Here is a 26668-nt window from a genome sequence, read left to right as displayed (position 1 = left end):
CATTGTTGTTTCAAAAGTTCTCCATTGCTCCGTCCCGTGGTTCATTGTTTTGCAACTTCAACAGCAGCTGCAAAAATCAATAAACACCCTGTTCTCGCCATTTCTGCATTTCTCTTTTAAGTGTATCTAGACTGCAAACTTAAACTAGTTAGTTCTACTCAGAGGTAGACCCAACAAAATGAATGGACTGACGTTAGTCATGTACATTAATTTCAGTGGGTCTGCTTTGAGTAAACCTTAGTTGACTATCACCTTCTGTGAGCACTGTGCTCAAACAACAACATGGAAGGATCTTTGGTAAATCTGGGCATCCATAGCCCACTCTGGCAAAAGAATTTGAGATCTTTGAACCCAAAGTAACATGTGAACCAGTCCTTCAACCATTTATTGTGGCACTCACAGGCACGATTTATTAGGGACTACTGACTAAGATTGGTTTGAGATAGCCAACTATTTTTGACATTATTTAACCTGTCCTAACACTTGCTCCTCTTCCTTCCCTTTGTCTCATTCTGTTAATCATCACAGCGGAAAGGGAGAGAGGCTGGCAGTTAGAATTTCACTTTGCAACCTTCTCGTGTATTCCATTGTATTTTTTTATGGGCTGGCATACAGAGTCCCGCCACATAAATGGTCCCATTTGGCAGCCTTTTGGCTTACACTTCCCTCGGAATTTACACTTTCCATTAGTTCACAAGAGGGGGGAGATTCACACACATAACTGGTGGAATTTTTTCCTTGCTCCGTTTAAGTCATAAAAACAAAAAGAATGTGGTTGTTCATCCTGTGTAAATTATTAGGCTACAGATCAGCACTCTTTGTGTTGCCTGGGGGTGAATAAGAATTTCCTCCAGTCAGACAGACAGTGAAGTCTTATTGTATTGTTCCTCCTACTGTGATATCCGCCACCATTTTATTAATCAAATTTTACAAACTATATCAGGAAGATCTGAAGTGTTTTATATCGATTATCTTTTGGCAGACCAGTTTCCAGAGACCACTGCCAAGGTAACTAGTTTTTGTGTGGCAGCAATAGCTTGTTGGTGCAGGCTCTTGTCTTAATTTTAGAATTATCAACAGCTTACCTTGATTTTAACTATTTAAATATAATTATTTTATATTTCTCATTTTTAAAAAAAATCTTACGTTGTTTTTAACTCCACATTTAATAGTATACGTAACATATTTTGTTGTGTTCTATGTACTTTGTTTTCTTATTTTCTTCTCTACTGGTCATTTACTGAAATTATATATATATATGAAATAACACCCATCAGGATAAACACATGCACAGGTTCTCATGTTGTCCAAGGTCAAATTCTTCTTTCTTCTTCCTTCATGAGATCTTGCCCATCTCTCTTGCTTTTTTTTAGAAACGGCTATGAACATTGGTTATTCCTGCAACATGCTTACTGATGCCATGAATGAGATTTTCATAATAGAGGGTCACACAAAAGCAGAAGTATGTGAAGAACTAAGGTAAAACTATTATAAAGCAATTATTGGGTTGTACTCAAAATATCTTATTTGTTTCTTTTTTCTCATGTTCCTCACTAGAAAATCCTAAATGTTCCAGGTGGTGTCAGGTGTCCCTTCAGCTGAAAAGGGAAAATGCGTGTCGTCGTCTTCTTTGACGATCACTTGTAGCAGAGTAAAATTGTCTTCCTGACTGTGGAGGCCAATTCTGGATCCACACGTCCTTCCACAGTGGGGCATAGGTTTCCGGGCAGGAGTTGGTCACGGTGAGGGTTTGCCAAGCGTGCCTTCCTCTTAGCTCATTTCTCCCTTTCGTCCTGAGTTTAAGCATCTTCACAGCCCATGACACCTTTGGTAAAGGCTGTTCTCCAACTGGAGCGCTCGCAGGCCAGTGTTTCCCAGTTGTCGGTGTTTATAGTACATTTTTAAAGATTTGCCTTGAGAGACCCTTTAAACCTCTTTTGTTGACCACCAGCATTACACTTCCATTTTTAAGTTCAGAATAGAGTAGTTGTTTTGGAAGATAATAATCAAACATCCGCACAACATGACCAGTCCAATGAAGTTGATGTTGAAGAACCATTGCTTGATCATTGAATGTATCATTGCATGTATCCTTTATGGGGAGATATGCAGGCTTAAAACATTTAGAGAGCCTACACATTTCTCCATGTGCAAAATGCACAAATTCCTTGTTTGGAAAGAACAACATTGGTGGAAACTGGAACTGTGAATCCACGTGTGTATTTAACTTTTGCCACACGCTGTAGTATCTGAAACTACCCTCTCCTTGTGCCAGCAATTGCTGACTTGCTGGTTTCTGGAAAACAGACTTGGGCTTAAGTGGCCGTTGGCTGGGGCTACAAGCTAGAAAAGATTTTAGTTTTGCTTTTACTTTGATATGCAATATATTGAGTTTCAATAGTTTAATGGTGGATTTTTCAAACTAATTCTATGATATTTGATGAAGTTGGCTATAGCTGTTGAGGCTGTGGCCAACATTTTTTTATCATACCATATTTTTCTTTGTGTATGCCTTGAGAAAAAATGGTAGTGGAGTAGGACATCTGGGCAAGGTGTTTGTGCCCCTAATTGGTGTTCCACTTCCACTTTTGCCGGAAATGGGTTTCTGGCAACAGAGGAACTCAAACTCAATTTCTCATAATCATCCGCAACAGTGTAAGAATAGCAGTGCTTGAGAAGTTCATATTCAAAAGGAGCCAGCTCCAATTCACCCTCAGTTCAATTGACAGTTTAGTTCACGATTCATTCCAATGATCCTTGGCATTTTGTCCCCTGCCGCCGCCTTTCAAATTTTAAGTATAAAATATACTTAAGGAGGTGGGTGGGAGGGACTCAACACATGCACACACAGAACCACAGTGTAAGGTGAACAGTTGTTTTGTTTGAGTCGTCAACAGGCTCATCTCAGCTATCTGCCAATCTCCCATTCCCACCACCCTTCTGAGTAATACCCCTCCCCACCTTCTCACTATATAGAAGGATCTGGCAACTTCTGTTTCAGTGTATCTGAAGAAGCGTGCATGCACACGAAAGCTCATACCAAGAACTAACTTAGTTGGTCTTTAAGGTGCTACTGGAAGGAATTTTTTTATTTTGACTATGGCAGACCAACACGGCTACCTATCTGTAGTTGTTTTGTTTGTTTTCCTCAACCATTATAATCTTGAAGCATAAACAGCAGCATCACTTTTCAGACAAGTAAAAATGGTAAAAGCAGTGGGCAAATCAAACACAGAGTTAAATACAATGCAATCTGTGTGTACGTGTGTATAATTGAATTAAAATTAAATTTGAATCAAATTCCCCAACGTTCCACCATAAAAGAAACTTAATTCATGTTCAGTGCACCTAGAAATTATGGAAACTGCTTTCAGGTGTAACTGAGATATAATTGATTTGAATCAGTTAATCTGAATTACAGTGGTGCCTCGCAAGACGAAATTAATTCGTTCTGCAAGTCTCTTCGTCTTGCGAGTTTTTCGTCTTGCGATGCACGGTTTCCCATAGGAATGCATTGAAAATCAATTAATGCGTTCCTAGGGAAACCGCCTTCAGACCAGGTCCGGGGACAATCTGTCCCCGGACCTCTTCTGAAGGCTGGGGGGGGGACAAGGGCTTTTCTTCCCACCCCCAGCATTTTAAAAAACCCCGGGACAGCGGAGGACTTCTCCGCTGTCCGGGGCAATCTTAAAATGCTGGTGGGCGGCATTTTAAAATCGCCACGGGACAGCGGAGGACTTCTCCGCTGTCCGGGGCGATTTAAAAGCCCCTGGGAAGGCAGGCAGGGGGGACAAAGACTTTCGCCCCCCGCCCGCCTTCAGAAGGTGTTCCTGCCCCGCCGCCTGGCTTCGGAGGAGGTCCGAGGACAGTGGGGAAGACGCGCTGCACTTCCCCGCTGTCCCGGATATTTCCCTATGGGCTGTCGTCTTGCGAAGCAAGCCCATAGGGAAATTCGTCTTGCGAAGCGCCTCCAAAACGGAAAACCCTTTCGTCTAGCGGGTTTTCCGTCTTGCGAGGCGTTCGTCTTGCGAGGTACCACTGTAGTTCATTTCAAGCCCTGTGTTAGAGACATTGGAACAAACAGTGAATGTGCTCATGGAGGATATAAGTAACATAAGACTCTAATGAGTGTAAATATTGTGGGATGTTGTTCGTGAGTAGATCCATTGGCAGGCAGAACCTCCATCTGCCATTTGACACAAAACCCACCCCCTTCAGTAGATCTAGTCATGTCACTAGAGTGCTTACTTGTATGTATCCTCTACCGTTTTTGCTTTGAGGACTTTGACATTAACTAGAATCTTTTTTTTTAAAAAAAAAGTGAATTTGGGAGAAAGTGGTCTATCTAGATGTTTGCTAGCTCTTTCTCTCACCACAGTTCCTAGTGGTAAAAAGGCAAGCCATTTTTAAATTGAGCAAAGGTTTGTCTCTTCCACGATGGAGACTGCTTTGACAAAAATATCAAGCAACTTTCTGGCTTCTCCTGTGCAACTAAGCATCTGTTTGTTGTTTGGATTTGATATCCCACTTGATCACTACCCTAAGGAGTCTCAAAGCGGCTAACATTCTCCTTTCCCTTCCTCCCCCACAACAAACACTCTGTGAGGTGAGTGGGGCTGAGAGACTTCAGAGAAGTGTGACTGGCCCAAGGTCACCCAGCAGCTGCATGTGGAGGAGCGGAGACACGAACCCGGTTCCCCAGATTACGAGACTACCGCTCTTAACCACTACACCACACTATGTGTTTCATAGATGCTGTTTTTTTTTTTTTTTAAAGGAAAGCAAAAGATCTTATTTTGGGGCTCAGCAAGGACTTTTCTGAGGGACATGCTTATGATGAAAAGCTCCAAGAACCAACACAAAACTTGGAAGAAACTGTCGCTTCTGATTATGCCTTAGTAATAAATGGACATAGCCTTGTAAGTCAGTCGTTTCTGGACTTTTCCACTTTCTTTCCCGCTGCTAATAATCATGTGCTTTTGGTGTTCTAACCATGACAGATTCCTCCCCGAACTCCAAAATTATTTCACAAGAAAGTTAAACACAAGGGCTGACTGAGCTGTAAGGACCAATTAGATATGACATCTTAACTTTTGGATGGCTTTGTAATGGAAATCAAATTAGTAACTTGGTGCAGCTTAAAAAAAATTTTTTTAACGGTCTTGATTAGAAATTGACCCACTGGTATTGTTTAAGTACTTTTATGAGGGGAATATCACAAGTCATTGCAAATTACATTTTTTAAAAAAGCAACAGGCAGAGGCAAAAGGGCGTAAGGATGAATATATTCCTGATGTCTGCTATTTGAGAGCACAGACTGACCTGAAAGTCATTACTGTACCAAATTAATGTCATTAAGATGCCTCAAGTGGTTTCTCTAAATATCAGCTTTTACAGGGATACCAAAACACTTGGCTTTGATTAAGAAACCTGGTTCTTGTCATAACACGAGAAAAGCTTACTTTTATAGCTGTTCTTGTACGCTGGTAAGCTTCCAGATCTTGGAACAAATATCTGAAATGCTCTTCTGAATTGCAAAGACCATAAAAAGCTGCAGTTGAACTCTGAATGTAACTTGTTCTGTAGGGCGGGGGTGGGGACTTGCTACAAGCACTTTGATCTTTTTGCCCTCCCCTTTACACTTATAAAAGAAGCATCTCTTTAAGCACTTTGGAATAACAGAATATGAGGAGAAGGTCTCAACCCAAGGAGAAGCACCAAAAAGAAGGAGTTATGACAAAGGGAGCCCCAAATATAACTTATATTTCTGCATCCCAGATGTTGTTAGACTCCATCTCCCAGCAGCATAGCTGTCAACTTACAGATTTGAAAATAAGGGACCAGCAGCCAAAATAAGGGATTTTAGTCAACCATTTAAAAGGGACCAGATAATTTTGGAGAGCAGCGCCAGTTTTTAGCCCTTCGTTTCCAGAGGTTGCTGCTCAAGACACCAGCCGATGAAACACTGCCATTAAATAGCTACAAGCAGCAACCACTTTTTGCGCAAAACGAAGTCCAAGCTACGAAGATGCTGCTGCAGTTCTGTATCTTTTCTCTCGTGCTCCATCTGCAGCTCTCAGTTCCATCAGGCGGGGCGGGAGGAGGGGGGGAATAGCGCCGTAGTAAACCCGCAGATCAGACCATCTATGCTAGTCTACCACTACAAATCTATGGGAGAAGCGCTTGCGGTCCTTCCCTTGTAGCCCTTGGAACACCTGCCCACGCCTCCGCCTCCTCCTCTTCCTCCTCTCTCTGAACTGTTTTCTCTATGGTTGCCCTCACTCTCCTCTCAAGGCTCCTCAGCAATTCATAGACTATGCCAGGCTGCCCATCTCATCCGGGTCCTTTGGCGGCACAGCCGCAGTACGGCCTAGTGAGAGTGGCGGCATAGGGCAGAGGGGAGGCCCCAGGCAAAGATGCTCAGGAGGAGGATGGCGGCGGAAGGGCCCAAGGCTTCCGCCAGTCCCGGTGTGGAGGGGCTCCCAGGGGACAAGGCTGGTGAGAGGAGGCCGGAGGGGGGGTGGACTGGGCAGCCCAGCAACACAGTTGGAGCCTCCCTCCTCCCTGGCCGGCAGGGAGGGAGGGAGGGAGGGAGAGGAGCTGCTTCCTTTGAAACCCGGGAAATTTAAGGGACATCCATCAATAAGGGACAGCAGCGGGACATGGCGCTGGGATAAGGGAGTTTCCCACCAAATAAGGGACGCTTGACAGCTCTGCCCAGCAGCCCCAACCATCATGGCCAAAATCTGGAGGCCGTTACATTGGCTAACTCTGATTTAGAAGTTTGGTATGTGTTTGTGGTAGACAACTGAAGGCCAAACCACACCTGATGAAGGAAATTTGTATCTCAAGATCCTGTTTTGTTTTTAAATTAAAAAAGGATTTTGGGGGTGAGGGTGTTATTTGCACATTCTCTCATGCGATTTCCACAATCTGAATCTGCCCCAAGCCTGCCTGTGCACTCCTTTTAAAAGTGAAAAGTGTACCACTGTAAGCAGATGACAACATTAAAAGGATTTTAATAACACCTGTAACAAACACTATTGACAATATGGATGGATACAACATATGGATTATGAAATAATATGCAATTGAAAAGGTTGACAATAGGAAGTCTGGAGATTCAGAGAAATCTCTAAATATGGATATTGTCAGGGAACTGCCATCGGAGCCAAGAGGGTAGGTAAGGCTCCCCAATGATGTGGGAGAAGGGACCAGCAGAGGGAGAGAGAACACTTCCGTTGGGGAAGGAAATCAGTGTGACACCTGGGAGAAAGGGGAGCAGGGAGGAACTTCAGAGCGAGGGCTTCAGGACTCTTCCACAGAGACCAGCGGGGAGAGTCCAGGACCTCCGCTGGCCACGCCCACTCTGCACAGGAGACTTCTGCGCAGGGAGTCTAGGCGGAGACTTGGTGTCAAGGAATTTTTATGTTGGAAGAAGTTCAGGAAACGCCCACTGACGGATTCTGCCAGTGACTGAGACAGCCACGGAGAAGGGGCTGTCCAGCCAGGGAAAGGTTTAGCCAGGGAACGTTGCCTAGAGCAGCAGCTACATTTACGCACAAGCAACCCCAATCCCCTTTACAGATATGTATTTGGTATTGTTATAACTTTATACTTGAAAAATCAAAGAAAATGTATTTCCAAAAAATTAAAAATAAAAGTGAAAAGTGTGTATAATACACACCAGCCTCCTGCATCAGGTGTGGTTTGGCCAATTGCTACCAATATTTTGCTACCTGAAGAAGAACATTGGCTTGAAACATGTAGGTTGGCTATTTTATAAACTAAACAGAGTTGTCATTTTTCTTCTCTCTGTGTGTGTTTCTAATGGCCACTTACTTGGTCAGGAGGTGGGTGGCAGTTGTGGCACAGTGCAGCAGTTTCTCACAAACCCAGGGGGCGAAATGACTTCGCCCTGGTGACTTCGCCTCCCTAGCCAGCCACCAACCTGAAGTTTGAATTTGCCCTGTCAGGGACAAGCAGGGTGTGTGTGGACTGGAGTGGAGAAGTCTTTGCTCTGTGCACGTGTTTTAACATTGTGTTTTGTTGTCATCTTTTCCATGGATATGCTCAGTATCTAACTTCATTTGCTTAGAAGATTGATTGCAATGTTCACTTTGAGAAAGACTCTCCTCCCTGCAAGAGAGGGGAGTGGTTGTGGGCGGGAGCCCGGATTCCGCCCTGGCAGGGGCCGTAGCCCCTGCCCCTCTTTACCTGGCCGGCCGGCGCCCACGCCCACCGGGGGCAGCCAACCAGGTGCCTTCGGGGGGCGTGTTTAGCAGCTTAATGCTGCGGCGCCGGCTTCTCCTCCCCCTCAGTCCTCGTCGTCCCGCAGCGAGTCACCCACCCTCCACTCCCATGTAGATCAGGGTCTAGGTTTTTGGCCTTGCTATGGACCTTAGGTTGGTCGCCCCGGTTGGCTGGGGGGCCTGGTAGGAATTTTTCCATTTGGCATTAGGCTTTTTGGTTTTTTCGCCTACCTCATAGCAATCGTCACAACTTTTGTGGTATTGGTGGGTAGGTTAGGCATTGGATTCATGCGTTTGCTGTGTCAAGGGCTAGGTGTGGCCATCGCCTATGCTATCTACCGTGGGTTATTCCGTTAAAGGAATCCGGCGGTCGTGTTTCCGTCCGATGCCTGCTTGGCGGGAGGCCATGGCACGACCCTCGGTGACATCAGGGGGTGAGCCTATAGTTGGATGAGCATCAACAGGCTCCACCTACTGTTGAATAAACCCACCACCTATAGTCATCCAATGCCTAAGCCAATACCTTTTCACTGCTGTAATCAATAAAGTTGTGGCCTTTCCTCGCCCATTAACCTTATACCACGTGTCCATGTGTTTTTATTTCACTTAGCGGGGTCGGGGCCCTCGATCCACAATGTCCTATTGCAAGGGATGTGTGCCTGTTAGAGGCTTATATCTCCCCCAAGAGGCTCAGTGGTTTAGACCACAGTGCCACCCGTGTCCCAGAAGGTCGGCGGTTCAAATCCCCGCGACAGGGTGAGCTCCCGCTGCTCTGTCCCAGCTCCTGCCAACCTAGCACTTTGAAAGCACACCAGTGCAAGTAGATAAATAGGTACCGCTGTGGTTGAAAGGTAAACGCCCGTTTCCATGCACTCTGGTTTCTGCCACGGTCCTCCGTGCGCCAGAAGCGGTTTAGTCATGCTGGCCACATGACCCGGAAAACTGTGTGTGGACAAACGCCGGCTCCCTCGGCCTGAAAGCGAGATGAGCGCCACAGCCCCATAGTCGCCTTTGACTGGACTTAACCATCCAGGTCCTTTGCCTTTTTATATCTCCCCCACATAGCCCCAGCAATATATAGCAAAAAAACCCAAAGCAGCAGAAAAATTATGGGACAGAGTGTCATCAAACCCGTGCTGGATTACCCAATAAGCAGCCAAAGCATGTGCTTAGAGCACCAGCAAAACAGGGGCACTCTATCTATCTATCTATCTATCTATCTATCTATCTTATTTACATTTGGTATTTCAAAAAAATCAAAATCAAATAGTCATCATGGAAAAAACCAGAACTTCCTTTCACTGCATTGCACACTCTTACCCCATTTTCCTGTGTTCATTTTATACCATATTGGCCCGAATATAAGCTGCACCTGAATATAAGCCGCACCTTTAAAATTCCGGGGGGGGGGGGAGAAAAAAAGACAATACCTGAATATAAGCCGCTCCCTTAAAATTCTGCAGGCACTCACACCTGTTCTGTTTTACCATATGTCTGTTTCAGCAGCGATATCGTAAAAGCCAACTTTTGTAAGGTCGTGAATTTAACTTCTCATACTCAGAATTTGAAAAAAAAAAAGGAGGCTTATATTCAGGCCAATACGGCAACTTATCCCTTTGTGAACCTAGCGACCTCCTACTAACGTAGATCAAAATAATGTAAGGAAATCAGACCCTGCCATGTGTTGTATTTTATTTTTATTCGTTTGAATTTTAGGGTTTAGTATTTTGAATTATGCATGTGAGAGACACCATAATCTTTTCAGTGTGCGGGGCCTCTAAAGGTCTTAATCTGGCCCAGCAACAAACCCATCATTTCTGTGTCTGCACATATTGGCAGCCAAGGACTTTGACCAGAAGCAGGGAAATGTTTTCTGCAATGACTGTACATCATACATTTCTTCTTGCTATATATTACCATGGAAATATGTGGGGCAGATGCAGGTCAATGATGATGATGTCGGATAATAATAATAATAAAAGGTGTGGCAGCACTCATTGGGGTCTTGATTTGCAGCTGTTTCATGGGTAACCCTTTCTTTTCGCAGGCTTATGCACTTGAGGCTGATCTGGAAAATGAGTTCGTGGAAGCTGCATGTGCTTGTAAAACTGTGATCTGCTGCAGAGTCACTCCCTTGCAGAAAGCGCAAGTTGTGGAGCTGGTTAAAAAGCACAAGAAAGCTATCACCTTGGCCATAGGAGATGGAGCCAACGATATTGGCATGATAAAAAGTAATAATAATAATAATAATAATAATAATAATAATAATAATAATATTTTATTATTTTATTATTTGTACCCCGCCCATCTGGCTGGGTTTCCCCAGCCACTCTGGGCGGCTTCCATAGAAACCAAAAAAACACTAAAATATCATGCATTAAAAACTTCCCTGAACAGGGCTGCCTTAAGATGTCTTCTGAATGTCGGGTAGTTGTTTATCGTTTTGACATCTGATGGGAGGGCGTTCCACAGGGCGGGCGCCACTACCGAGAAGGCCCTCTGCCTGGTTCCCTGTAGCTTTGCTTCTCGCAATGAGGGAACCGCCAGAAGGCTCTTGGAGCTGGACCTCAGTGTCCGGGCAGAACGATGGGGGTGGAGACGCTCCTTCAGGTATACTGGGCTGAGGCCGTTTAGGGCTTTAAAGGTCAACACCAGCACTTTGAATTGTGCTCGGAAACGTACTGGGAGCCAATGTAGGTCTTTCAAGACCGGTGTTATGTGGTCTCGGCGGCTGCCCCCAGTCACCAGTCTAGCTGCCGCATTCTGGATTAGCTGTAGTTTCCGAGTCACCTTCAAAGGTAGCCCCACGTAGAGCGCATTGCAGTAGTCCAAGCGGGAGATAACTAGAGCATGCACCACTCTGGCGAGACAGTCCACGGGCAGGTAAGATGATAGTCTGTATCCTGGCTGGGAATGGTGAGAAAGTTCAGCTATTTATCACAACAAACGTCTTAAGTATCCCCTCATGTGAAGAATAGTGAAACTCTGGGGGAGAAAATCCCTTCTGCTTTGCTTTCGAAGGGAGGGATGCTAAGCACAGGAGGACTTGGGTCAATATGCATCCATTAGGGATGCGGGTGGCGCTGTGGTCTAAACCGCTGAGCCTCTTGGGCTTGCCGATGAGAAGGTCGGGGGTTTGAATCCATGTGATGGAGTGAGCTCCTGTTGCTCTGTCCCAGCTCCTGCCAGCCTAGCAGTTCAAAAGCACACCAGCGCAAGTAGATAAATAGGTACTGCTGCAGCGGGAAGGTAAACGGCGTTTCCGTATGCTTGGGTTTTTGTCACGGTATTCTGTTGCTCCAGAAGCCATGTAGTCATGCTGGCCACATGACTTGGAAAGCTGTCCGTGGACAAATGCAGGCTCCCTCGGCCTGAAAAGTAAGATGAGCGCCACAACCTCATAGTCGCCTTTGACTGGATTTAACCATCCAGGGGTCCTTTACCTTTACCTATTAGGCCCTAGAACTCACTTCCAAGTAAATGCATTTGGGATTGGTGTGCCAGGTGTTAGAGAAGATATGGCAGATTGAGATGCATATTGTGTAGGGAATGAAGGAAGCAGTGGTGCATGTTTTTAGTTTGCTAGAGTTGACCATTTTATTTTTTTTTTGCCTAAAGTGGATTTGCCTAAAGTGCATTTTAATGGGGTTTGCCAACTGAGAAATTCTGATGAAACCAAATAAGAATAGCCATTTTGTGCAAATAAAGGTATCAAACAGCCAATTAAAGGGCTCATGTGTAGGACACCCTCAGGATTATTTCCTGTTCATTATTATATGTTTGTTTGGTTGGATGTATAGGATTTGGGATTGTGCCCATTCAGAATGTCCCTCCATGTCAAATGAGTCTTATATATCTGGGAAGTTAACACCTCAAGAAGAAGACTAATAAGCTCTGAAATCTAAATTTCAGCGTGGATTTGAATGGAGAGGTTGCCACAGAGATCTTCTACGTGATCTTTCCTTTGAATTATCTGCCCTGTTAGAATGCTCAGAAAGAGGTTCTTTAAATTCTTGGGCATCTAAAACAACATTGGCAAGAAATAAAGGAATGTTAGTGAACTATAGGACTTCAAACATTACAAATATGACCTCTAGCCTCTTGAGTATCATCTAGTTGTACACAGGCAATCCAAATTAAACGGGATTAATGTTCCAGTTGGTGAAGTATTCCAAAGTATAATGAGGTACCATGGGAAGTAATCATCATTAGAATAACCCCTAATATGCAGCACTGATAATGCTCCTGAAATATGGTTTGTTCTCTTGCTAAAAAAGAGAACATAACTTTGCAGTTTTTTAAAGCAAGCCCTCAGGAAAACCCATAGGCGATTTACTGCAAAATTTGTCCCAATATACACATTTGTGTGCAGTTTTTGCAATGCAATTTTCCTTATGGCATTTTGTATTTAATTTTCACTAAAAACGTGCATTTTTATGTACACTTTTCTCAGTGCATACATTTCCATGCACATTACTTGGCTAGAGAATTGCATAGCAAAATTAAGAGAAGTGCAAATTTTGGATGTCTGTGTCTCAGTCCTTGTATTGTTTCAGAAAGTGCAAATTAGGGAGCTTCACCTTTAAATGTGAACTGACTAAAATTTATCCTCCTTCCCTAAGTGGGTATAAGATTGCAGGCTTGCAATATTCCACTTTGCTGCTGGTACAAAGATAGGAACATAGAAAGCTGTATTATACTTATCCAGATTGCTAGCTCAGTGTTGATTCCTAAACTGCCTGGCAACTGTTCTCCATGATTTCAGATAGGAAGTCTTTGCCCTAACCCACCTGGAGGTAAGGATGGTAGGATCTGTCAGTTTCTTTTTTTTCTGCTCTTAAATTCAGCTCTCCACATTTTTGTAGCAATCTTTTTTCTTATTTCAGAATCCTCATGAAGATTCATAATCACTGTAGCATGAATTTCTCCTAAGAAACATATTTTTGCATGCATGTTTGAATTAATATCCACCTTTTTTTGCAAGCAATTTCTCCTCATAAATTGCATTTTTGATGAGTTATCTTCCCTAATATATTCATTTTTATTCACCCTTCCTTCTAATATGTGCATTTTTTTGTAAACAATGGTTGAGTGGCTAAACAAAAATGAGAGTGAATTCTGAAGGATAGCGGTGTTTTGGTTTGCAAGGATGAATTTGGTCGGCTCATGTGTAAATTCAAACTGAATTTCATTTCTCCCCCTCCCCAGGAAAAGCAGGTGCTGGTCCACCCCCTGAGATATGTTCAGTGGCCGCTGTTTAACTTCTCATTTTTTGCTATTTAAAAAAATAAATTGATTTTTTAACCAAAAAAGGTGCTAGCCTAAGATAAAAAAAGGAAAGAGAACAGAATGGACTATTTAAGGCGTCACAGCCTGGAAGGACAAAAGTAGAAAGATACAGCATATTTGGGTTTTTTTAAATTGCTACACATTTTCATTTATTTCCCTGTGGTTGTTTGTTTGCTTGCAGGTGCCCATATAGGTGTCGGCATCAGTGGCCAGGAAGGCAGTCAGGCGATTCTGAACAGTGATTATTCTTTTGCTCAGTTCAGATACCTCCAAAGACTCTTGCTTGTTCATGGCAGGTGGTCATACTTCCGGATGTGCAAGTTCTTGTGTTACTTCTTCTACAAAAACGTTGCCTTCACTCTGGTCCATTTCTGGTTTGGCTTCTTCTGTGGCTTTTCAGCCCAGGTAGGTTCTTGGCACTTAGCTTCACAAAGCAGAAAACAAAACGTTTCCTCCTATGTGTTTAATAGGACTAGTTTCTTAAAGCCTGTTTTTGGTTTTTTGGTAGATGACAGAAAACAAACACAATTGTTCAGATGCCTCGTTGAAACTCAGATAACATTGTAATGTTAAGATAAATACCGTATTTTTTGCTCTATGACTCACTTTTTCCCTCCTAAAAAGTAAGGGGAAATGTGTGTGCGTCTTACGGAGCGAATGCAGGCTGCGCAGCTATCCCAGAAGCCAGAACAGGAAGAGGGATTGCTGCTTTCACTGCGCAGCGATCCTTCTTGCTCTTCTGGCTTCTGAGATTCAGAATATTTTTCTTCTTGTTTTCCTCCTCCAAAAACTAGGTGCGTCTTGTGGTCTGGTGCGTCTTATAGAGCGAAAAATACGGTAATTCTGCATGCGTTGACACCCCCCTGTAATCAATCAGTAGCTGAACTGGGTTCCACACAGTCACAAAAACAAATGAACTGGGGAAAAAACTCAAAAACTCAAAAATAGCAAAAACAAAAGTGCCAAACTTAATCTGTTCTGGAAGTCCGTTTGACTTCTGAAGTGTTCGAAAACCAAGGCACAGCTTCTGATTGGTGCAGGCACCTTGGAAACAATAGCTGACAGCTGCATCAGACATTCAGCTTCTGAAAAATGTTCCAAAACTGGAACACTTCTGGGTTTTCGGCATTTGGGAACCAAGGCATTTGAGTACCAAGGCATTTGAGAACCAAGGTACCGCTGTAATAGTAATTATCTGAGTCTGCTTGTTGCTCAGACTAGGAACATAGGAAGCTGCCTTAGCCTATCTCACTCAGTGTTGCCTACACGGGCTGGCAGCAGTTCTCATACAAGGGTCTCCTAGCTTTACCTAGAGATGCTGGGAACATACTTGTCAAACTACAATCCTCTGGTTCACTGAAGAAGCTGTGATGAGTTAAAACCAGTCAAAAACCAGTATACATGTGTAGTATCAACATACTCCTGCCTGCCTCCTATGCTCTTAAACTTAACGAGAGTTTATCAGTTGCCTGGTCCCATACACTTGTCTGCATCTTCAGAAAGTAAGGTCTCAAGCCAATTACAAGTATTTTGTCTCCTAGCTTTATTTATCTTATTTACGACAATATGCCATTGTCAAACTGGGCTTCAAGGAAAAGTTTCCTTAACAAAATGTGGGAACAATTATCCTGTCCATGAATATGTTTTTAATTTAATTTAATTTAATTGCAATAAAGCCAAACTTTATAAAAACTCATGGTGAAAAGCTTATTTTATTTTACTTATTTTAATAGCATGGGAGTTCTTGTCTCCTCTCAGAGGTTTGTGATAACCTTCTAGATTCTGATTATCTGCGAAATAGTCGTTTACCCCACCCAGTGTTATTCCCCAAAGCCATTGGTTAATGCAGTGGCTGGCTAATGTTTCAGAAAGAATACTTGCTGTTCAACTCTGTTCATTTCTCCAGTGCATTTTTTTGCTAATTGTCCAAATGGGAAACAGATGATTAGGGCACTTCCCATTTATATGGAAATGCTGCTTCTTATGTGTTTATAAATCCCCTTACAACTTCAGGAATGTAAAAGATATGAGTAACTGTGACTATTACGAGACCGGTTCTTAGGAGGTCCGTCTCGCAGAATGGAATGTCTGAAGTAGAGAATATCACAAATTGCGATTTGTACAACTTTATCCGCTAGCTCCCTGCTTACCGAAATGCTAAGAAGACCTAGGTATAAGTCTACGCTGAACTTTGTAGGAGAACTCAAAGCCTGGGGATTTGGGATCCCTTCTGCTTCTGTGCCTACAAGAAAAAGAATAAAATATGAAAGGGGAAGTACTATTTATTTATTTGAAAGGTGACATCTCTGATCATACTTTTAACTTTCTATTTGTGTTATCTTTCCAGACTGTTTATGACCAGTGGTTTATCACCCTCTTCAACATTGTATATACTTCTCTGCCTGTACTAGCGATGGGATTGTTTGATCAGGTACACATTTTGGCATATTCTAGATTAATCTGCCTTCAGCACAGCCCATCCAGCAACTTCTCTGCCCAGGAATATATATAGCAATCCCTCTAAAAGGGGAAGAAGCCAGATTTGATTTGAATCTGGAGTCAACACTCAGGTGTTACAGTCCCAGTTTATGCCTAACCTTAAGAGCTGAGATTACAAACTAAGACAAAAATCTGCCGTGGTGGAAGGCTTCAGATATTAAGGATACAGCATGCAGCCAGTTTGTTAAATGTGTCTGGGATCCAGAGGAACAGAAGGTTCTTGGCACCTGGCAATTGCAAGTCTAATTGCAAGAATTCGTGCCTCATAAGATCTGTATAGCACAGTCTCCCTTTCCTTTCAGTTATGAAATCAGTTGTGCTCCCCTAAATCCATCTCTGCTGATGGCAACTGCTTTGGGTAGCATAGATTCCATCCCTCACTCTTTATTCCAGCTCATAGGAACAGTGATTGAATTTCCCTCCAAAGACCTCTGGCTTTATATACACTATTTTCACAATGGGTCCCGCGTGATTGGTTGATTCTGCTCTCCTCCTGGGGCCTGATTGGGCTGCTCCTGCAGACCAATTGGATGCAGCATTCTAGGGTCCTCCCTGCCTATTGTTCTAGTGATAGGCTGATTCACTTCCTCTTGTGGCCTGATTGGGTTGCTCCTGCAGGCCAATCAGATTGCTGCCTTCTAGGATCCTACTAGCTTATTGTTCTAGGACCCAGGCTCAGTACATAACACACACATTTAATGTCATCTCTAGTTTGACCATTGGATGTGCACATTGATATTAAAAAGAGTATGCTGAGATGGCTAAAATGACTGGAAAAATCAGGAGCCAGGATGATAAAAACTTTAACAAGGACTGGGGGGGGGGTGTAATTTATTTGAGGGAACACTCTAAACAGTTAAAAACATTAGCAGGATTGAAATAGCAGTGTGAAAAGAACTATGGATATAAATAGAATTTTATGGACAAATAGAGGATGATATGGTATGCAGTAGAAAATGGTTATTAGCGGACTCCACGGAGGGGAGGAAGGAAGTCCGAGAATTCGGAGAATTCTACACTTTTTTGTTCTATTATATGTGTCAATGTAAAATTAAATTGTAAATCCAGTAAAAAATTATAGATAGATGATAGGTAGACAGACAGACAGACAGACAGACAGACAGACAGACAGATATTAAAAAGAGTAAATAAAAAGGTATTGGGGTTTGCTTCTGGGGTCATATTGAAAATGAAAGTCCTTTTGCCTCTGATATGCCCATCCTTTAAACTACTGAATTTAACAACAACAACAACAACAACAATTTATTATTTGTACCCCGCCCATCTGGCTGGGTACAAAATACACTAAGATGTCACACATTAAAAACTTCCCTGAACAGGGCTGCCTTCAGATGTCTTCTGAATGCCAGGTAGTTGTTTATCTCTTTGACATCTGGTGGGAGGGTGTTCCACAGGGCGGGCGCCACTACCGAGAAGGCCCTCTGCCTGGTTCCCTGTAGCTTTGCTTCTCGCAATGAGGGAACCGCCAGAAGGCCGTCGGTGCTGGACCTCAGTGTCCGGGCAGAACGATGGGGGTGGAGACGCTCCTTCATCGTTGGACGTCATGATGCTGTTAAAACTCAAGTTGGTGCATATTTTGCAGGATGTGGATGAGCAGAGCTGCCTCCGTTTTCCAAAGCTGTATGAACCTGGGCAATTAAATCTCCTCTTCAACAAGCGCAGATTTTTCATCTGCATAGCACATGGAATCTACACGTCGGTCGTTCTTTTCTTCATCCCCTATGGTGCTTTTTATGATGCAGTTGGAGAAGATGGGAACCATATTGCTGACTACCAGTCTTTCGCAGTCACAGTCGCAACCTCTTTGATCATAGTGGTCAGTGTTCAGGTAAAGATAAAAAAGGCTGATAATCATTTAATTATTGAGACTCCCCCTCCCTCCAAATTTGTATGCGGTAATGCAGTGCTGAGATAAATATGTACGACCGATGTCCTCTAATAACCGTATGTGTTAATACTGTTACCTCCATGCCTAAATGCATACTATTTGTTTTGCAGATTGCACTTGATACCAGCTATTGGACAGGAATTAATCACTTCTTCATCTGGGGTAGCATCGCTGTGTATTTTGCCATTTTGTTTGCGATGCACAGTGATGGCATTTTTTATTTATTTCCCAACCACTTCCCTTTTGTAGGTGAGTAAAGAATCACCGAGTGGGCAAAACAATGCTCATGCAGGTAACCATATAAAGGTAAAAGGTAAAGGACTCCTGGATGGTTAAATCCAGTCAAAGGCGACTATGGGGTTGGGGCGCTCATCTTGCTTTCAGGGAGCTGGTGTTTGTCCACAGACAGCTTTCCAGGTCATGTGGCCAGCAGGACTAAACTGCTTCTCACACAACGGGACACTGTGACGGAAGCCAGAGCACAGGGAAATGCCATTTCCCTTCCTGCCATAGTGGTACCTATTTATCTACTTGCACTGGTATGCTTTCGAACTGCTAGGTTGGCAGGAGCTGGGACAGAGCAACGGGAACTCACCCCGTCACAGGGATTCAAACCACCAACTTTCTGATCGGCAAGCCCAAGAGGCTCAGTGGTTTAGTCTCTATCATATCCTTGGATGTTGGCACCGGTTTGTTTAAATAAATAAATAAATAAATTCCTGGGCTTGTATTTTGGCATGGCCCCGAGGAAAGATAATTTTTCCAGCACTGAGAGGCAGCCACTGAGGAGGCTTCTCCAAAGGCCCAGTAAGACTGCATAGAGTGCGGTCCGGACCACATGCTGTTGGAGAATGTCATTCACCCGAAAGCTTTATTGCAAAAGGCACTGCCAGGAATCGCTAAGCCCCAGATGGACTAGGCTGATGTTAGAGGATGACTCTGTTGCTTCACAAAGTAGCTCTGGTAGCCAAAAGTGAGCAGCAGGAAGCAAAGATGCTTCCCTTAAAATGAGGATGATTGGAACCGTCTCCTACCATTTGAAGCCTTGAGATAAACAAGTTTATGTCACTGAGAACAGCTGGGGCTTGCTGGATGCCCTCCAGAACAGGGATACCTGTCATTATCTAAACCTTGGACCAAGCTCCCTTAAACAACTTCCAGTCCATCTTTGCTTATGCGTTCTGCCTTTCCCCTCAGACTTTGATCACCAAGGAGGCTAGGAAGTGTGTATCTACCACATCCCAACACAAATATAAATAGGCTGATGGGTCCAAACATGTGTCCAAACAGCTTTATTTTCATTGTGCACTGAAACCATGGTAGAGAGAGGTCACTGTTGGATGACGTACCCGGTTCTGTCAAAGGGGGTGTGGGAGGGCCAAAGCCAAGGTGAGGCAGGGCAAGAGAGAGGTGGGGAAGTGAGGGGCAACAGAAACAAAGGTGGACCCAGAGGTGAGTGCAGTGCCAGGGAATGCAATGCCAGAGTCTATAGGAGCCAACTCCTAGGGGCTGTGGGCACTTCAGCCGCCACAGTAAAATATTTGAGGGGGCCAGCCCCCCAAGTTGTTGGCCATTCCCATTCAAATGGTGTATGTGTAAAGCTAAAGGGACCCCTGACCATTAGGTCCAGTCGTGACCAACTCTGGGGTTGCGGCGCTCATCTCGCTTTATTGGCCGAGGGAGCCGGTGTACAGCTCCCGGGTCATGTGGCCAGCATGACTAAGCCGCTTCTGGCGAACCAGAGCAGTGCACAGAAACGCCGTTTACCGTCCCACCGGAGCGATGCCTATTTATCTACTTGCACTTTGACGTGCTTTCGAACTGCTAGGTTGGCAGGAGCAGGGACCGAGCAACGGGAGCTCAGCCCATCGGGGGGATTCGAACCGCCAACTTTCCGATCGGCAAGTCCTAGGCGCTGTGGTTTAACCCACAATGCCACCCGCGTCCCGTGTTATATTACAATATTTAATTCAAGTTGGCACCTCTGCCAGAGTCCCAGTGGCCACACCTGCCCTTTGCATTTAAATCAATACAGTCGTACCTTGGAAGTCAAACGGAATCCATTCCGGAAGTCAATTCGACATCCAAAACATTTGGAAACCAAAGTGCGGCTTCTGATGGACTGCAGGAAGCTCTTGCAGCCAATCGGAAGCCCCGTCGGATGTTCAGGTTTCAAGGAACGTTCACAAACTTGAACACTCACTTCCGGGTCTGCGGCTTTCGGAAGCTGAAACGTCTGAGTACCAAGGCGGCCAAGGTACAACTGTATTGTATCATTTTAAACAGTTATGGCTTCCCTCAAAGAATCCCGGAATTGTAGTTACTTCAGAGTACTAAGAGTTGTTATTGTCAAAAAAAACCCAGAGTTCCCTTTGAAGAGGGATTGACTCTTAAACCACTCAGGGAATTTATTTCTGTGAGGGAGCCCTCTTAAGAGAGAATTTAAGAGACAATTCTAAGCCTGTAATATCCGCACCATAAATTCCCAGGATTCCTTGAAGGAAGCTGTGAAAGGTAAACTGGCCAAGACACCACCACCACCCCAATATAAATTTGTGGCCCTCTTCTATGTGTCTTCATAAGTTTTAAAAGAAACACAGAGAATATCTGCCCGTTCCTACAGAAGTGGAACTGGCAGTGAGTAATTGCAAGCAAGCTGATGAGCAGAGTGTACATAATTTTCCCTGTCCTACATATTTCTCAATGCCAACTCTAAATCTATATTATCCTCTGGAATATGTGTGGTATTTTGTATGATGTCACGTTTTTAGATGCTGCCAAAACATGTTGTTCCTTTATACTCTCTCTCTCTCTCTCTCTCTCTCTCTCTCTCTCTCTCTCTCTCTCTGCATTTTTGTATAGCTCGTGTAATCTAAGCACTTTAGAATTAGAATCATGTGTTAACCTAAGGAATTAAAGATTGCTTAGCGTGTCCCATTGTCCCACAACTGCAAGCTGTCACCACCCAACTGGTATTCCTACCAAAATATTTCTTCTGTACTGATGCAGGAAATGCTTGGAACTCCTTGGAGCAGATAAACGTTTGGCTCATCATTCTCTTGACCACTGTGGCTTCCGTTGCGCCCGTGATAGCGTTTCGTTTTCTGAAGATAGATTTGAACCCAACATTGAGTGATCAGGTATGCCACAGCAGTGAAACATTTAAAGCAATTCCAATCCCTTTTATGTACACCTTTTGGGTTCAAGTTGGCAGATGTTGCATTAAATAATCACACAGTACTTTTTTAAAAAAAATCCCAAACCATTTTTAATCAGAAAAACTTTTCCAGGAAGATTAGGAAAAATGCTTTGTGACATCATAGATGCCCAGTCCCTTTTGCTTCAAACTGGGAGAACTTGTCCCTTTTGAGCTTGATGCCCAAGAGAAGATTGCTTTCATGTCAACAGTGTGGTGGACATATTTTCCAGCATGGAGTGGTTCCCACTTTATGCCTGTCTTTAATGTCAGTCTGGGGATGTTCCTAAAATAGTTTTGAGAACCCTGGTTATATTACAGTGGTGATTTTATGTGTGCACCAGGTCCTCTATTGCGTATTATTTTGGAGCATATAGTACACATATAACAGTGGTGAAAATGCTGCAGAGAATATGCCAATGGCTTTAATCAAAGTATCCTTTCGCATTTCAGTGTATTTGGGGAAAGCAGTGTATTTGGGGAAAGGAATCCTTGCAGTAGCGGCAACAACATACATTTAAATTTAGGGATTGTGGTTTGGCAAAGGTGTGGCTGAAATCAGAAGTTGTACTTCCTAGGCCTTCCCTCAAGCAACAGGGTGCCGGCCTTTTCACTGGAAACTGATCTGTCAAGGATTTGCCAATATAATTCAGATCTGAAAACTAGTCAGTGTTTACAAAAGGAAGATTATTTTCCATATCAATGTAAACTGTTTTCCCCCTCTTTCCTAAAGGTACAGATTTTGAACAGGGCTCAGAAGAAACAGAGCCCGTTACCGATCCAGATTCACCAAACGCACAGAGCTAGTTCGCGGAGATCGGCTTATGCCTTTTCTCACCAAGAAGGCTTTGGGGAACTTATAACATCTGGAAAGAATATGCGTGTCAACAATATACATTCAGTATTTGGGATAGGAAAAACGATGCAGAATAGCTGGATTGAGAACTTGCGTAAGAGAACATCGGAGTGTGAAATTCAGCTGAGAAAGAACTCCAAGACTATAAATCATTGAGTATGTGGAACAAAAGAGTGTGCTATTGTTGCACAGAATACTTACACTCTATTTATCTACTTGCATTGACGTGCTTTCAAACAGCTAGGTTGGCAGGAGCTGGGACAGAGCAATGGGAGCTCACTCTGTCGCGGGGATTCAAACCGCCAACCTTCTGATCGACCACAGCGCCACCAGCATCCCATTTGAAGGTGGGACCTTCTGCTGGCAAGTAAGGTGCTGTGCCACTGACCTAATACTTTGGTGTGGATTTTTCAGAGGGTTGGTGGGGATATGAGAGAGGTATATGGGGATCTACACCCATATTTCTATTATTTCTGATTACTAGATATTGAAAGTTTTCATTATGCTTTAAAAACCTGCCAAATCTATTTCACCACAAGATGCACGTACATTTTCCTTCTTCCGCTGTTGCATCTGCCTATCTGTACCACATTCAACTTGCCTTAAAACAACCCTCTGTCCCTAACCCTTGGCTGTAATCCCACAAACAAGCTACACCACAAATTGAAGGCGGTGAAGGTCCTGTGTGAGTGTCTGTAGGCAGTTGGAGGATGGATGGTGGCTAACAGATTGAGGTTGAATCCTGATAAGACAGAAGTACTGTTTTGGGGGACAGGGGGCGAGCAGGTGTGGAGGACTCCCTGGTCCTGAATGGGGTAACTGTGCCCCCTGAAGGACCAGGTGCGCAGCCTCGGAGTCATTTTGGACTCACAGCTGTCCATGGAGGCGCAGGTGAATTCTGTGTCCAGGGCGGCTGTCTACCAGCTCCATCTGGTATGCAGGCTGAGACCCTACCTGCCCATGGACTGTCTCGCCAGAGTGGTGCATGCTCTAGTTATCTCCCGCTTGGACTACTGCAATGCTCTCTATGTTGGGGCTACCTTTGAAGGTGACCCGGAAACTACAACTAATCCAGAATGTGGCAGCTAGACTGGTGACTGGGAGCGGCCACCAAGACCATATAACACCAGTCCCAAAAGACCTACATTGGCTCCCAGTACATTTCCAAGAACAATTCAAAGTGTTGGTGCTGACCTTTAAAGCCCTAAATGGCCTTGGCACAGTATACCTGAAGGAGCGTCTCCACCCCCAGCATTCAGCCCAGACACTGAGGTCCAGCTCTGAGGGCCTTCTGGCAGTTCCTTCCCTGCAAGTAGTGTTGTTAAAGGGAACCAGGCAGAGGGCCTTCTTGGTAGTGGCACCCGCCCTCTGGAACGCCCTCCCATCAGATGTCAAGGAAATAAACAATTTCATGACCTCTAGAAGACGTCTGAAGGCAACCCTGTTTAGAGAAGTTTTTAACATTTGATATTTTATCGTGTTTTTAATATTCTGTTGGGAGCCGGCCAGTGTGGCTGGGAAAACCCAGCCAATTGAGTACGGTATAAATATTATTATTATTATTATTATTATTATTATTATTATTATTATTATTACTACTACTATTATGATTATATCTGATTCGTCTCCACTGGAACAGTCTTCAAAGCCTATGGCAATTGGAGCACTCGCATGCCAGTGTTTCCCTGTTGTCGGTGTTTATACTACATTTCCAGTGGGTATTTGTATTTGTTCTAATGAACAATACATTTTCCATAATATCCTAACTAGACTAAAGGATGTCGAGAGACAAAATATTATGGCAGCTGTAAACAAAATTTGCTCCCCCATATTCTATGACTTAAATATCTTAGATAGCAGAGCCAATTACGTCACTAAATTAATAATCCCAGCCCAACGTAGGGCTTTTATGCTGGCCCGGTTGAATGTTTTTCCCTCAGCATTTGTCTGGGGAAGATATCAAAACATCCCTAGAAACAAGAGACTCTGCAGATGTTCTATGAATGTCCCGGACACTGTAGAGCATATTCTCTTTCATTGCCCATTGTACAGTACGCTCCGTCAACGCGTGCTGTCCCCTCTTTTGGGTGGCCTGGAACCCCAACAAGGTGAATGTGTGGGATTCTGCCTATCCGACGTTGACCAAAGGGTAACGGCGGGGGTAGCTGAGTTTTTGGTAGCAGCCCTCCAAGGAGCAGGTTAACAAGGAAAACCACTGACTCTATATGTATATATATATATATATATGTATGTAGCCAACCGCTGCCTTTTTATATATATTTCAAGTTATTTACATGCTATTTTCTCTTTTATGGTTTTATTTGTACAATGCCTAATAAAGGTTTGATTTCAAAGTTTCAATTATTATTATTACTACTATTATGATTATATCTGATTCGTCTCCACTGGAACAGGCAGAATTAACTGCCTTTAGGAAATGCGGGAAGCTGTATTATGCCTGGTCAGCCTCTATTTTTCCATCTAGCCTAGTGATGTCTGTTCTGACTGACAGCAGTTCTCCGAAGAAGGGTTTTACTTTCTGAGCCTGCTACCTGGCACTTAAATCTGGAGAACAGTGGGATTGAACCCATGGTCTTCTACAGACATAAATATACATAATTTTATTTGTATGCTGCCTTTCCACAGTTCAAAAAATGCTCATGCTTTGACTCTGTTCTAAACACATTTATCTATGAAGAATTTGTATATGTTGTTATATTTCTACTGCAGTCATGTATATACTCAATATTTTCTACAAATAAATTATTTTAAATATACAAGCAATCTATGTATGTTTCTTTTGGTGTTCTTCTTTGTCTCCAGTGCCCCCTTCCCTACCCTATAAAAAACGTTATTCAGAATCATGGTTTGCGTGACCCACTAAGGAAGATAAAATAAATTTTCAAGAGTGTAATAATTAATTGGACATTTATTCAGAATCCACTTAAATATTACACCCAGTGATGCCAGCTTCTCAAAGTCCTGATAGTCTGTTACACATTGCGTGGCCCCTGCCACCCCCTTGCCTTTTAGCAACCCCCCCCCCCAGGAACCACTGATTTAATGGCTCTCTAACTGCTCTAAAAAGGGACATGGGTGGCGCTGTGGGTTAAACCACAGAGCATAGGGCTTGAATCCTCGCGATGGGGTGAGCTCCCGTTTGGTCCCAGCTTCTACCCACCTAGCAGTTCGAAAGCACGTCAAAGTGCAAGTAGATAAATTGGTACCGCTCCGGCGGGAAGGTAAACGGCGTTTCCGTGCGCTGCTCTGGTCCGCCAGAAGCGGCTTAGTCATGCTGGCCACATGACCCGGAAGCTGTACGCCGGCTCCCTCGGCCAATAAAACGAGATGAGCGCCGCAACCCCAGAGTCAGTCACAACTGGACCTAATGGTCAGGGGTCCCTTTACCTTTACCTATGATGAGGTCAAATAGGAAACACCAGCTGGAGTCCAACAATAGGCTTGACAACCATATGTCAGGAGTGCTCTGATGGTGTTTCCTGCTTGGCAGGGGGTCGGACTCGATGGCCCTTGTGGTCTCTTCCAACTCTATGATTCTATGATTCTATGAATATCTGGAGAGCCACAGGTAAGAAGGCATAGTTCTCCATTCCTCTTCTTTCTTCTTTGGCAATCCCTTGTAGCCGAGTAAGATTGTCTTCCACAAACAGGGTTTTAGCAGTGAGTCTGTAAGAGACTGTGGAGGCCAATTCTGGATCCACACATCTTTCCACAGTGGGGACATTGGTTTCCGGGTGAAGGTTGATAACGGTGAGGGTTTGCCAAATGTGCTTTCCTCTTAGCACGTTTCTCCCTTTCGTCCTGAGTTCGAGCGTCTTCAAAGCCTATGGCAATTGGAGCACTCGCATGCCAGTGTTTCCCTGTTGTCGGTGTTTATACTACATTTCCAGTGGGTATTTGTATTTGTCCTATACAGTACATTTTTGCCAGCTTAGTAGGAGTCTGTGCTTATATTTTCTAAGTTTACTTAAAACAACACAACTGGCACTTTCACAAGATTATGTTCTGTGTACATCTTTCACAAATATTAGATGTTTCAGCTTCCTGACAATGTTTTTTCTCCCAAGCTCCTTATAGGGATTCATACTCCATTTCAAAATTTCTAAGAGGACCCTTTTCCATTTTAACTTCTGAAGATTATCAAACAGCCAATCATCCCTGCCTAGTTTGCCATTCTATACGGATTGGTGCTAAACCCCTCTCTAAATTCAAACATCAAGAAAACAGGAGGATGCTATTTATCTGCCAACAGGGAGTTGAAATTAACTGAAGCATTTGTGATCTTATCCCATGTAGATTATATCCAAAGATCCTCCTGGACCTTTGAAGTCTGGCTAAACTTTAGGCTCTAGCACTTCTGTTTTCCATATTTCAAGACATGCAAATAATCTTGCCAGATAAATAACGCCTGCAAAACTGATCAGGGAACAGTTTGAGCTTACCTTAAAAGCCCTATGTGGCTTGGTCCTGAAGAACCTGAAGGCTCACTTGCCTCCACATCAGGCCATCTGAAGACCCTTTAGAGACCTCCTCCAGCTGCTACTGCCAGCTAAGACACACAGGTGGTGACTGAGACCTTGACCTTCTCAGTGGTGGCACCTCATTTGTGGAACAATCCCCCCAGAAGGATTTGCATGGCACCAACC

General features: G+C 43.8%; 1 protein-coding gene across 1 annotated transcript in view; it reads left to right on the top strand.

Annotated features, from left to right (window-relative positions):
* ATP8B4 (ATPase phospholipid transporting 8B4 (putative)) overlaps positions 1–23537 on the top strand; it is a 115165-nt gene extending 91628 nt beyond the window's left edge. The window contains exons 21-29 of the mRNA XM_082198321.1: positions 1374–1479; positions 4778–4919; positions 10300–10483; positions 13723–13946; positions 15889–15972; positions 17644–17889; positions 18060–18198; positions 20959–21089; positions 21879–23537. Of these exons, the coding sequence (XP_082054447.1) occupies positions 1374–1479; positions 4778–4919; positions 10300–10483; positions 13723–13946; positions 15889–15972; positions 17644–17889; positions 18060–18198; positions 20959–21089; positions 21879–22157 (1535 nt within the window). The 3' untranslated portion in view covers positions 22158–23537. The remainder of the gene's footprint in view (positions 1–1373; positions 1480–4777; positions 4920–10299; positions 10484–13722; positions 13947–15888; positions 15973–17643; positions 17890–18059; positions 18199–20958; positions 21090–21878) is intronic.
* The last annotated feature ends 3131 nt before the right edge of the window (positions 23538–26668 follow it).

This window comes from Podarcis vaucheri (genome assembly GCF_965113315.1).
Source record: "Podarcis vaucheri genome assembly, chromosome: 14".
Lineage (NCBI taxonomy): Eukaryota > Metazoa > Chordata > Lepidosauria > Squamata > Lacertidae > Podarcis > Podarcis vaucheri.
Note: the sequence above shows the minus strand (reverse complement) of the source record. Positions and strands in the feature narration are given on the sequence as shown.